The sequence below is a fragment of the Prinia subflava genome, chromosome 5, assembly GCF_021018805.1.
Source record: "Prinia subflava isolate CZ2003 ecotype Zambia chromosome 5, Cam_Psub_1.2, whole genome shotgun sequence".
NCBI lineage: Eukaryota > Metazoa > Chordata > Aves > Passeriformes > Cisticolidae > Prinia > Prinia subflava.
In genome coordinates this window covers 46,675,035-46,689,110 of record NC_086251.1, presented here as the reverse complement: position 1 = coordinate 46,689,110, position 14,076 = coordinate 46,675,035, and the positions used below count along the sequence as shown (strand labels likewise).

Sequence of the window (14,076 nt, the reverse complement as noted above, 5' to 3'; positions counted from 1 at the left end):
TTCTAATTTTAGGTATTATAATTTCTGTACTGGTGACATCTTAACACACATCAATGAACCCTTCATTTAGTACAGCTTAGCCTATTGACTACGTTTTAGTGAGAGACAATCCATCTCTAGGACAGAAAACCAGTACAAACCCAAGAATTATCTGTCTCACAATCATCTCAACTTACACTCCTTAGAAATCATTGGAAGAAAAACAGGAAGAAAAACTTTATCACTCTTTCTCCAAGTCATCCTATTTTTCTGTTTTGCCTAAAACTACAGTTTTAGAATTCAACCCACTGACTAATGAGGCAAACCAGGCAAAGTAAGATGAGACTTCTTTATCTTTTCCCTCCCTGTTATATCAGTGCAAGAAAAGTAGGACACAGGCCAAGTTATTTCAATACTCTTGAACTTAATGGGCTTTAAAAGGTTGAGGATCAACCTCGTGAATTATTACAGCAGAGACAAATTATTTACTGCACCATTTACTGCTAAGTTTATGATTGTATGTCCTGAGATATATTTTATTAGTTTTCAAGATGCATTTATTTCACTCTAACCATTTTCATGATGAAGTCTTGTCCAATATGATAAACACCAATTAGTATGACAGAAAGCCTTTGTGACACAATGACAAAGAACCTCTGCAATTAAATTATTTCCACAAACTAGGAAACTGCTTTTCTTTCATTTTATGTTATATAATAATAGAATCCTCTAAGTGTATTTGATCCATTATTAGAATTTGTACAAGGACAGGAAAAAACAACATATTTTTAAAAATTTTGGAATCTTCCAAGTAGAACTTTATGGCAAATGCATGGCCCTGCTCCTGACCATCTCTTCACTTTTCTGCCCACTTCTCTTTCCTCCTGCCCTAATAGGAGTTTTCTGATTATATGAAAGTGACATGTACTTTATTTTCCCATGGTTAGAGAATCTGAGTTCATGGAAAATCCCCCAGAGCCTTTTCTCCTTCAATTATAAGGATCAGTCAAGTATGGTTTCTTTGGGGAAAGGATAATTACTTGCATTTTTGCGTCTCGAGACTTTATTAAAATAAATCTATTTATATCACACACAGAGAGTTTGGGAGTTGACAACTGTATTGTTAAGGACAGATTATTTTATGAGTCCATCCCTCAACATGGGAATTCTTTCAACATCTTTTCCACCAGGAGGCTGATGAACTAAAACAGAATATTCAGGAAAGAGATGTATAACAGCATAGACAGCTGACTTCGTTCCTACTGCCAAAGCCTAGACAACCTGAATTCTGACATCTGTGCATACCACCAGAGAAAGCTAAGACTCAAAACCAGAACTACAGTCAAACCAGTTCTCCAGAGAAGTAAGTTTTCCGTGCAGAAAGTGAAAAAAAGTTATTTGGAAAAAAAATCTTTAAATTTAGTTGAAACATGCATAAAATTCACTGACACAATAGGTTAAATGTTGGAATTAAACCAAGAACCATATCAACTATACAAGCACATTTATGCACCAGGAACACAGTTGTTGTGGGTTATGTAACAAAAAAAATGTTTATTCTCTTTTTCTATCTGTTGAAACCAGTTGCAGACATGTTCTCTTTATCTCTTGTTACTCCTCGTAACTCCAGGGGGGAGGGGGCGGGTGCTTCTGATAATGGGCCAGCTGTTAAAACCAGGTGGGGCAGTGTTCCTTATCTCTTTCACAACCCATCCACCCTCCAGGGGGGATATCTTCTGGTAATGGGCTATTAAAGGCTCACCACATGACTGAAAACAACATCATCCCATTGTGAGATGCTCCACCCAGTGTGGGGAGCCAACCATTCCTACCAAGATAAAAACAGATTCAGGAACACCAGGTATCTGGATTCCACTGGATTCACAGAGGAAGACTGGACCCATCTTATCACCACTGGACCCCCTTCTACAGGATCATCTCTACTCCAACAGAACCACATCTGTTTCTCCAGGAGCGTTTATTTGGATTACCTCAAACACCCTGACAACAGGGTGTCAGGTCGTATTCCTGACTCAGTCAGGGTTTCTAGGGTTTTTGTTAGTTTGTTTTTGTATTACTACATTTGTATTTTTCATATTCCTAGTAAAGTACTGTTAATCCACTTCCCAAAAACTTTGCCTTAAAGCCTTTAAATGCAAAATCATAATAATTTGGAGGGAGGGGGGTTCACATTCTCCATTCCAAGGGAAACACCAGTTTTCCCTGGCAGACACCTGTCTTCACAAACTGAGACAACAGTATACAAAATATGTGAGAATACACATGGATTCTGTTATCTTTGTTTTAAAATCTCCAAAAATTTAAGTATGACTTCTGAGAAAATCTTCCTAGACCCATCAGTCTGAGCACTGGTTAACAAGCAGACAGTGCCTACATATCCCAGAACACAACAGCCAGTTGATGTAGTTTATTCTTACCCTGTCATTAGCTCATAAGCCCAGCTCAATCCCTGCCTACACTCCCTGACTAGACAGTAACAGTAGTCAGTGTGTTTTATACTGTATCAAACAGCATAACAGTTTGTGTTATCATTTCTACACTGGACCAGTATTTTTTCTCAGGAAAAACTAAAGCCACTTAAGAGGTCTTTTAGCTAAGTAGTAAGCTCTTTGAGCAGAACAATCCATCTCTCCAGAGGATACAGAACATGCATCATACCGAGGAGGTGAATGCCTGGCTGTGTAGCTGAATTTAAGGTTTGGACTTGTATGACCATGGGTCTACTGGTGAGAAGCCAGGCTTTTTAGCAAGCTGAAGGGATTCACTTAAGTGGGGCATGTGCCTCTGCCAACAAGCTGGCCAGAACTTCAAGCAAGGGCTTTAGTCTAGACATAGCAGTGGAAGAGGATGGAGTTTTGAGCAAGACATGCAGCAACCAAGGGCTGCTGCTGCATTATGAACCAACAGGAGAATACCTGTGAAATGCTGCAGAGCACTTAGGGCTTGTTCCTCTAAAAAAGTGACATGGTCAACAACCCAGCTGACATGGCTCTAAACCAATGCACCCAGCATGAACAGCAAACAGGAGCTAGAAAGATCTAATCAGTATCACTGAGACTTGGTAGGCTGAATAACATGACACTTCAATCAAAGGTACAAATGGCTGTCCAGGATGGAAGACCAGGGGCTTTCCACTGCTTAGAAAAATGTGGATCAACTGCACAGAGCAGTGTTTGAAAAGCAGCAATTAGTGAAAGTGTACAGGTGAAAAAACAGAGGTCAAGCCAACAGAGGAAGCCTCTTGGTTGGTGTTTACTACAGCTCACCTAATGGAGACTATACTAGTGAAGCCATCTTACTTCAACTACAGGAAGAAGCATCAAGCTCACAGTCTGATGCTGCAGCAGAGCTTCAATCACCCTGTGCCTTCACTTTTATTTACTATGTAAGACTATTATAAAGTCTGTTGACTTCTTAGCTTTTAAACGTTCTTTCTCCCCACATCATTCATTAGTTCAAAGATTTACTGAAACATGTGAGTTTCTATAAACTGTGGTGCTCCTATTTCAAGCCTTGTTCTAGATGCAGTCTTTCTTAGATCAAAGCTTCTCAAAAAGGAAGTTAGTTACAATCTTTTGACATTCATTTTAAGGAAAAAATATAAAAATTTACTCTTCCCAAACACTGCAGGTTGCACATCAACATCATCCTCAACATATTTTTGTATTTTTCAGCCATCACCACACAGCTGCACTCACTTATCACTTTCCTGATTTGCATGTTCTAGAGATGATCTCAGAAACTGAGACAGTTGAGATTTTGTACATCTCTTCAAGTGTTATGAAATATAACCTATGAAATATAGAATGGAGTAAAAGCAACTCTTCTTTCTTCTGATTTACAGCAATTCTTTCATATTTGCACTATAGTATTTCTTTCACATTCCACTTCCAGGTGACAGTTTTTAGCTCATGCCTGCTCTCTTCCAAACATTCCCTCTTCAACGCTCCTCCCTCTATTAGTTTGGCAAAAAACCATTTTGATTTCATAAAGGACACCTATTTTCTTAATGCATATAAGAATCACAAAAGAGGAATAAAAATCAGTATTGAAGTAATTGATCCAAAACTTAAACAATAAAGAAAAGTATTAGAATAAAGACCCTTACAGTTGCTTTCTTTGATGTCACAAGGAGAACATGAAAATATTGCCAAATCACATACAAGCACACCACAAAAAAGTTAAAATAAGTCTTTGGAACACAGCAGTATTCAACTGACTCAGTTACTCAATTAGCTTGCTTCATGTGGAATTCAAGCCTACTTTTCTTATGAAGTCACACCTTACCTTTGCTTCCATACTGTTCTGGTGGCAGGTCATAAGGTACAGGAAAATATGTTGCTGAATCTTTCCTTTCTGGAAGCTTTTTCTGTCCTACATGAAAGTAACCTTTGTCCAATCCCTATGAAAGAAAGGAAACATACAGATGAAAAGATTTATGAGTTTCTGGGAGGAAAGACAAACTTCATCTACAATAGATGCTTTCTCAGTGAGCTGTTTTAATGAACAAAACTTTTTGCCTCCTTTACAGAGATTAGACACTTCATGAAGCACTTTAATGTCTTAAAAACTCAGCTTCTCTTCTACTATTTCAGCTCTTTTTTTATTACATTCCTTGGCTTGGCCCCAGATGTGGGTCCATATTTGATATATTCTGCTTTCTCAGGCCCTTACACATATATATAAATTTTCCATGTTCACTAGGTGAACTCCTTCAGTTTAATATTTAACTAAAGTGAAAAGCTTCAAAAATTCCTCTTTGCTGCTTACTTTCATTCTGACCACATTAATTGGATTCTCAGTATGTTTCATGGACTAAACTAGAAATCATTTTTTGTTATAGAAGCAAGTCTTCAAATCTGTGCTTTTCAGACATCTTGGGTAACATCATCCACAGACACAAAAAATTTAATGAAGATTTGCAACTGTTTGCACAAAAGCTTCAAAGCCTACACTTATATTAGAATGGCAGCATTATTGTCAAACAAGGTTAAGGACTATAAAAAGAAAAAATGCAATACAGTACAAAGGCAGAGATTTAAAGTGATTCACATAACCTGGGCAGACAGTATTGCTTAGTTACTCCTCCAGAGAAATTGGATCCCAACTGTAGTGAGTTACACAAAAGCAAAATCTTAGTTCTGAGATTTCAAATAGCTTACTATCAATCAAGTACAGTTTGATTACAACAAACTAGAAATTCAAAGGCTATCAAGTATTTATATAATTTTACTGACAACTACTTTTCTTTCCAAAATCATAGAATAGTTTGGGTTGGAAGGGATCTTCAAAGGTCATCTAGTTCAATCCCTGTACACTAGACAGGGACATCTTCCACTAGCAGCAGCCTGCTCAGAGCCCCATCCAATCTGATCCTGAATGTTCCCAGGGATGGGATATCTATCACCCCTCAGGGCAACCTACGCCAATGCTTCACTACCCTCACAGTAAAGAATTTCTTCCTTAGATCTAGTCTAAATAGACCATTTCTGTGTCTCTTGTCTGGACTCAGTCCAACATGTCCTTCCTGTGCTGGGACCCCAGAGCTGGATGCAGCACTGCAGGTGGGGTCTCATTAGAGCAAAGGGGCAGAATCCCTTTCCTTGCCGTGCTGACCATGCTGCTTTGGATGCAGCCCAGGACACAATTGGCTCTCTGGGCTGCAGGTGCACATTGCCAGGTCATGTCCAAATATTAACTTACACTTTATTCAAGCTCTATGGTCCACCAATCTGAGTTTTACAGCAGTACTGTTTTGTGATAGTACCAGTAAGCATCCTAATTACCACTAAAAAAATCCACAGTATTCAAACACACACAGAGTCTGAATGGAGAGTCCCATCTATATACAATAGTTCAAGTCTTTCTTCACTGAAGTTTTACACCATCAACTGTTACCATTTTAAGTTGGAGACAGCAACGTGACCACACAAAACATGGGAATCAATGTAGCCTTGTGCCTTTTTAATATTTCAGAATTAAAGTAACCTAGAAAAAGGAGAGCTGCCAAAGACAATGTCAGACAGCAGTTCTAGCAAGTCAGCGCAAGAATCTCCTTTAGAATATGGATGCATCTTTTGTCTCATGACCTAAAGTAAGATCAAACTATAGGTTATGATGGAAGATACACTATATATTATTTCAAGAACTAGGCAAAAGCCACTGTCTTTGAAATGAAAGAACAGAGGAAAGAAACAAACAAGGTCCGTTCAGAAAGACTGCGTGAAAGAAAATCCAGTTTGAACTTCCCTTTCTTACACCATTTAAGTCAGATATTTTGATAAGTCTTCATTAAAGCCAGGCTACAGCATTTTGTGAAGCTTAGCCTTGAGGTAACCAATGTAAATATGCAAGATGATTTTTAAAAGTTCATGAACATCTAAGGGTGAAAATGACTGGGAAAAAATCATAATTACTTAGACAAAACGCAACAATCAAGTTGTATAGCCTTGCTTCCAATGAATTTGAATCACTCAGGGATTGGTAGTAAATTTCATGTAAAAATGCAAATAACCATACTTCTATTTGTAGTGGAAAGAACACGAAATATGCCAGGGATTCTACAGCTCACCAACAACAGGAACTGTGTAAATGGTGGTGGTGCCAAGAGATTTTTTTTCGTAACTCACAGCAGTCAGGCTGCAGTTGGTAGGAGGGTCTGGGTGGTGTGTATTCCTAGATACTACTCACAAGATTAAAAAGACTCACAAGATTTTAAATTGTCATACATTTAAATATATGTGACACGTATGAAGTTTGATTGCCCAGACATCCTGTGAGCTTCTCTTCTACATCACCTATGGAGGAAATGTGGAACAGCAGTAAAGGTTTCTCTGCTGCTTTGTGAGATGGTTCTTATCCTACAACAAATTTCATTTGCCTGATCAACAGCACCAAAATTACAAAGCTGCTGCTTGGCACCATCTGAGCTGGACATTTGTGAAACCCTTGCTATCACAAAGCACAATGCAAATCACAACATACTTCAGCCTCTAATTACAAAGTAAGGACATTTTTCATCTTTTTTTTTTTCCCCTGCTATCCATTGTTTTCTTCAACCTAGCAATATTTTTGCTTCTGTTAAATTTCTTCTACACTCCATGCCCTGTTATTTCTTCAGCATCTTTCTTTTCATGCATTTTGCTTCCTTCTCTTGTTCTACAACTTTGCTTTTCTCTGTCTTGTTCTTCCTCAGTACTCAGCAAATTTACTTTCCTCTCCTCTGAAAAACACTGATGCTATCCCTCCAATGCTGCTTGACTCCACCAGTTCATCCCAAACCTCATTTTTTTCTCTATCAGAATTTAACCTATAGAGATCTTCCATTCAGGAGGAATTCATCCAAGAAAAAACATTTAGTTTTCCTCAGAACACCCTGGAGTAAGCATCTAGTTTGTGGAATACATTCTTTAACAAGGCTCTCTGAGGAGATTCACATGCTTTTAAAAATAACTCATGTGTCTATCTTCACACAGAAATTGAAGTAAGTCACACACTTTGTCTGTTTTGAGCATTTCCTGAACGTTGACAGCTCTCATTGCTGTTTCCAAAAAAAAAAAGAAACAACCCAGCAGGATCTTGCCTAAAATAATTTTGTCTGACTTGTAAATTTTCCTCAGCCATATTCTGTTCTCTCAGAATATTTCCCTCTGCAGCTCTATTTTGCTCTTTGACTGCTGCTTACAGCAATACATTTTGAAATGTTAATAAATACATATCTCAATTGGGAAAAATTTTTTTTTGTACTTATAAAGCTTTAGGTGCTGATATGGCTTCTATTAGTGCCTCAGCATCACACACTGAAAAAGCAGTCACTGGGAAGAATAGGAAAAAGAAGTTTAACAGCTTTTAAAATACTGACTTCCAGTTTTTGATTTTCTTTTTCCCCAAATATAAAGCATATTGCAGGCTATTAAAAAAGAGATCACATAAGATGAAGGTAAGAATTGCTAGCCGTATTGAAGTGGGAATTAAGACTGATACCATCACAGCATTCTGATCCTAATAAAGTAACTTTTAAAAGGAGACAATTGATCATCCCACTGGATGATTATGGGACCATTGTTTCCAACACCAGTAAACAGAAAAATGTCTTCTTTGGCAAAACTATTTAAAAACTTGCTAGTTTGGGCAGCAAAGAATTAAGGATGCACACAAACTTTACAGTGGCCATTCTCATCTGGCCACCTGAATACACATCAAAATCCTTCCTCAACACTGGGCACAATTACTCAATTACACAATTACTCAAGTAATTAAGCTTTATTCAACTGTACCAGAAGATTATTTTTTTAAGAAGCCCACACTGACAAACGTATGTATCTAAACCCAAAGTTTCTTGGTATAGAAAGTATGTGTCTGGGTCTCTTTAACACTGGAATCTGAAAATCCTGTGGCAGTTCTGTGAACACTTAAAGCAAGGCTTAACATCCTGAAGTCTACATATAAAATCTTGGTTTACTTACATTGTATTAGTTTTCCCACTGCCACTGTACATTACATGGGATGAAAGACTTCACCTAAAACTAGAAGAAACCAAAGAAGAAAGTGGTACTATATTGCCTTGGAAGTTGATGTTACAGTCAAAGAGCTTAACCAAGTTGATTTTGAACTATGACTGAAGGTGCCTGGCTCAGTTATTTGAACCCAGCAAAAATTTAAGCAGTTCGGTTCTGAAAATCACAGGCATAATGCCTGGCTGCTCTCTAATCCAGATTCACTTCATACACCCAGCCCCAGAGTCAACTACAGAACAGTGTTCCACCAGTGAGTATTCACCATCAAATACAGCCCTTCAGAATCTGAAATGCTGTTGTTAGTTGTCCAGGTTTGATTATCTAGATGTAATTGTAGGGTCTGATAGCACTAAGGCAATTATGGTTAAGTTTTCGGTTTAATAGCATCTGCTGTATTTCTCTGAGCTTGTATTTCTAAAAGCTGACTGAGCAAGTACCACATTCAACAAACCTCTAAAAAGATTTAAGTATTTCATAAATTTTTATACTATTTTCCAGGTCAAGCTCCATTTATCTTAGCATCTTATCAGACACAATGGCTATGAGGAAGAAACATTTAGTAAAAAGGCTTTCCATTAGTCACTTCCAAGATTTTTCAAACAAAACAATTACGGGAACACGCTTCCCAGAACACCATGCTTTTGGTCATTATGTTCTCACTATATGTTTTACCTGTTAAAGATATACTTTATCTCAGCCTCTGGAAAGGAATCCCCAGCAGCTGAAAGAGCAAGTTGAAAAAGAGAGTGTAGATGTAGGAGGTGAGAAATAGAGATGGAGATAGAAAGGGAAATGTAGTTCAAACACAGGACAATCTTTCTTATAAACATTACTTTTTACTCAATAGAAGCTTGTGATCTAATGCCAGCATCAGCTGACTTCTCCCTAAACACTAAAACTGTAAATGATAACAGCTGCTGCTATATTGAGAACAACCATTCAACATAATTCTGAGAGTCTGTATTGGCACACCAGGCCAAGACCCAACCTCAAAGCATAATTCTGGAAGCATTTTTCAAAAAAGACAAAAACTGGCAGTCAGCTGATAGCAAGTGAGGAACGATCCACTTCCAAATTTGTATTCAGCAGAAAATAGAAGGCACAAACTGCAGAGCTAGAGGAGTTCTTGAGATAAGTGACATTAAGTGTGCGCTATGCAAATACAGCACGGTAGTGTGGCCAAGTAGTCCAGGTGCTGGATTAAGGCTCCAATCTCTTCTGGGATGTGGGTTCAACTTCCATCACTGCTGGGGATATTTTAATGATTGGATTATATGATCTTAAAGATCTTTTTCCAGCCTAAACGATTCTGTGATTCTATGATGCTAAGCCTTTTACCAGAATATGTGTCGTGAGCTTCATGATAAAACTGCATGAAACAACCTAAAGAAACAGAACCATCAGAAACTGGCAGTGTTAAATCAGCATTCCAATAGCTGGAGCATGGTGAATCCCTCGAGGCCTAGGAAAGCTCAGCTATGTTTCAAAGCCCTTCATGTAGTTTATACTTTGCTTTAACATATAGTTTATACTACACTTCTATAACTTCAGTTGTAAGCAAACTTTTCTGTTTCTAAAAATTTTAGTCTATTCCCAGTTCTCTGTTATCTTCACCTAAAACTACTCTGCCACATAGCATTCTAAAACCACAATGAACCAGTGTGACAAGAAGACCAAATTATCAAAGAAGCACTTTTTACACAGAGTTAACTGCAGGGCATATGCATAAGAAATTCATCAGCTAAGCAATGCAACTTGAGCATCAGATGACTGCATGTACGTAAGCCCAGTATCAGTATTTGTGTGACTACCTCCTTGCTACCAGGAGCGTCTGCAGGCACTTACTGCCCAGAGGAGAAAGAAAAGCAGCTGCAATCTCTCTCCCTGCTTTGCTCCCACATATCACGTGACCAATCAAGTGACTTGTTCTCTTCTGGTTGCCAGTCTTCACAATTATCAATATGTAGGAAACTGGGAGAAAAAGAACTAAGTATTCTCTTCCAAAATACACACTGTTACATATTCTTGGAAGTTTTATATGAGTTTCAATTAAGTTGTGCTCTGAGAGGTCTGAAATTCAAACATAAGACTATCTTGTGCACACTGACAGGTTTTAGTACAGCCATCTAAAAGCTGTAGAAATTATAGAAACCATAGGAGCTTTCTGCAATTCACAAAGACAAGAGAGGTGAGGGCAAAGCATTGTATTCACACCATGGTTAGCTAATCTGTTACACACCACTTTGTAAAAATACAGCAGGCCAAACAGACCCAGTGAGCAGAACCTTGAGAACATAATCGTGTAATAGTTTTACATCTGGATCTGTTTCTCTAGAATTCTATTTTCATTTTAAGTACAACCTTTGTCCCTCTATTTACCACCCTCCCAACCCAAATGATACAGAAGAAAAAATTGAGAAAAGTGTAAAAGTGATAAAAAAATATCTCCTCTAGGAACAACTGAGCAGGGTAAGAACTCTTCAGTCTAGACAAAGATAAAGGTCTCTGGACGTATGAAAAGGATGACTAGGGATCACATGGCTCTTCCATCTTTCAATGCAAGAAGAAAAAACCTTCAAATGAGCAACTTTCAGTACATTGCTTCATGTGACATTATTACGTGGTGGAACTCAGCCAGAGCAGATTGTGACTGCCAAAAGCCTACAGAGATTCAAGAGAAGACAAGAGATGCTCACAGAGATAGGCCATTAAGTCATGAAATATGGAGGGACAAACTAGTGCATAAATGCCTGGCCATTACACTCTTCCACAAGCATTTGCTTTTGACCACTGAGTTTTGAGATGTTCCTTTGATATCATAAAGTCAAGTCTTCCATTCCCCCAACAATAGCTATAGTAACCAGAGTGACAAAAAGGGAAAGATTTGGTAGCTTGGCTCTACTTCTTACTGCAGATCATGTTTTTCTTACCCAGATCCATTTATTCCTATTTTCTAACTTCATGGACCATCATACTCCATAAGCTCTGGTTCCAAAACCAGGCCAAAAGAAGGTTCTTATCTCAATATGATTTCCCCACTCACCTTTCCAACCCTTGAATCTGTCCTTCCTACTTCTTCCTTGCACTAGCCCTCACCTGATCATGTTGAGCTGGTTCATGGGATGACTTGGGAAACCTGTCCTGTTCTGTTTTGGCCAGTCTAAGCTGATTTAAGGGATAAAGAATCCACTGAGCACTGATGCCAGTACAGCTAAGGGAGTGAACACAGCCAGAACGTTGTGGTCAGTTGTTCTACATCCAGGTGGAGGCTGGTGACAAGCAATACCTTGGGACTGGTGCTCTTCAGCACCTTCACCAATAACACAGATAGCAGGGCTGAGTGCTCCCTCAGCAAGCTTACCTGTGACAGCAAGCTGAGTGGTGGAGTTGACACACCTGAAGGATGGGATGCCATCCACAGGAAGCTAGACAAACTCAAGAAATGGTCCCAACAAGAACCTCATTAGCTTCAACAAAATCAAGAGCAAAGGTACTGTACCTGTGTCAGGGCAATCCCAGACAGCACAGATTGAGAGAAGTCACTAAGAGCAGCCCTGTGGAGGAGGACTTGGGGTACAGGCCAGACATGACCTGGCAATGTGCATTTGCAGCCCAGAAAGCCAATTGTGTCCTGGGCTGCATCCAAGCAGTGTGGCCAGCACAGCAAGGGAGGGGATTCTGCTCCCCTGCTCTGCTCTGACGAGACCCCACCTGCAGTGCTGCATCCAGCTCTGGGGTCCCCAGCATGCCCACAAAGGGGCCACAAAGATCATCAGAGGGCTGGAGCACCTCTCCTATAAAGACACGCTCAGAAAGTTGGGTTGTTCAGCCTGGAAAAGAGACGGCTCCTCATTTCAGCCTTCCAGTACTTCAAAGGAGTTTACAAAAAAGCAGATAGAGAGAATGCTGTGTAGAATGCAAGATCCAGGATAGAATGCAAGCCAAATATTTCTCACAGGGGTTTGGAGGAGGGAGTAGTATGGGAGGTGGGAGGGGGTTTTGTTATTTAAATGGGTTTTTTTAAGTGAAAAGCTTGCAGATTGGCAAGATCTAAAATGAGTATGGTCATTCTTGGCAAAAAGACCAATTCAAATATTCCAAATTTTCTACCCATTTGAAGCAGAAACATGCACAGAAAAGCCAGTTAGAACAAGAACACTCAAATTATGTTACCTGACTGTGACATCTGGTGATCAGTTATGTTTATACAAAACCCATCATTTACTAGATACAAATATACCAGTACCATAAGTTCTTTGTGTGGCAACACTTGGAGATAGCCAACTAGAATTTGGAGTAGCCAATTTGCAAGAACATTAATTTATCTGTTTCAGGCCAATTGCTGTTAAAAGTCATATTTTTGTACAACTTTGTGTGCCCAATGCTTCATTATTCTGTTAATAGTTGTTTACACAAATGGAGTTTCCTTTTTTTCAGGCCTCATGGATATAAAAAACAACGCTTCCTACTGTAAGAAGTTGTAGGATTTTTCTTGCTTCATTCTCTGATAAACACATTTTGTTCCACATAGACTATGCTGGAGAACAACACCTGCAAGGTTCATGATATCAGAGACTTCACTACTATACAAACTCACTATAAATGTCAAGAGTGAGATACAGGAGTTCTTTAGCTGCAGTCAGAAACTTAATATGCAATATCCATCTTAATATGCAATCTCAGGAGACTACAATTATCCAGTTATGGTAGGCAAACATTTTTACAATGTCATAATATTAGTAAATATTCATTTGGGACTACATTATTAATCAGCAGAAATGACAGAACATTATGTGATCATCTGTGAATGTTATCTAGGAAATAAATACTCTTCATCAGCAAAATATTTCTAAGGACTTTGAGCATACAAATACTTTTTCAGAGAACCTTGCAGTTTCTTCCCTGGAAAGAAGAAATTTCACACAGGAAGAAGTTTGAATGGTTTGTGATCATAGACTAACTGCTGTTGAGAACATTTTGGTACTATCAGCTCACCAGAGAGAACCAGCCATGTAACAAAAGACTTGCATCTCCTGCCATGAGGCAATAGACAAAATCCAACCTAAACAAAGAAGGGAAGCTTTTTTTCTTAAATACAACGTCCAGTTAAGGACTTTCTACCACAGGATTTTCTAGAGGACTAAAAACCAGCAAATGTAGTTCAGTAAGGAACTTGATATTAAGAGACAGTCACATGACTGCAAATGCATTTCAGAGAATGAGCAAGAAGAGACACTGGTGCAACATTAGGAATCGTTTCTCAAGTTACAATGCAAACACCTTCCTTCAGTGTGAATATGCACTCACAGCCCAGCTTTAAAAAGCACAAAAGAAGAGATTTGGTCGTCCTTGCCAGCAACGCTTAAGAGTACATGTTACAATTTTAAAATATTACTGCCTGTCAGTAAGAGGAAAAAAGTCACAGCAATACCACATCCATACCTGCCATGCAGGAAAACAAGACACTACGAATGCCACTCAAATTCCATTTCCTATTAACTTTCTAATCTGGAAATACAGAAGCTACTGATCAGATTATTCAATTATGCTTGTATTCATA

At 38.7% G+C, this 14,076-nt stretch overlaps 1 protein-coding gene across 4 annotated transcripts in view; it reads right to left on the bottom strand.

Annotated features, from left to right (window-relative positions):
• Positions 1 to 14,076, bottom strand: part of TDP1 (tyrosyl-DNA phosphodiesterase 1) — a 45,919-nt gene that overhangs the window by 7,706 nt on the left and 24,137 nt on the right. For all 4 annotated transcript variants that reach the window (XM_063399194.1, XM_063399192.1, XM_063399195.1 and 1 more), the window contains exon 15: positions 4,288 to 4,402. In XM_063399194.1, coding sequence (XP_063255264.1) covers positions 4,288 to 4,402 — 115 coding nt within the window. The remainder of the gene's footprint in view (positions 1 to 4,287; positions 4,403 to 14,076) is intronic.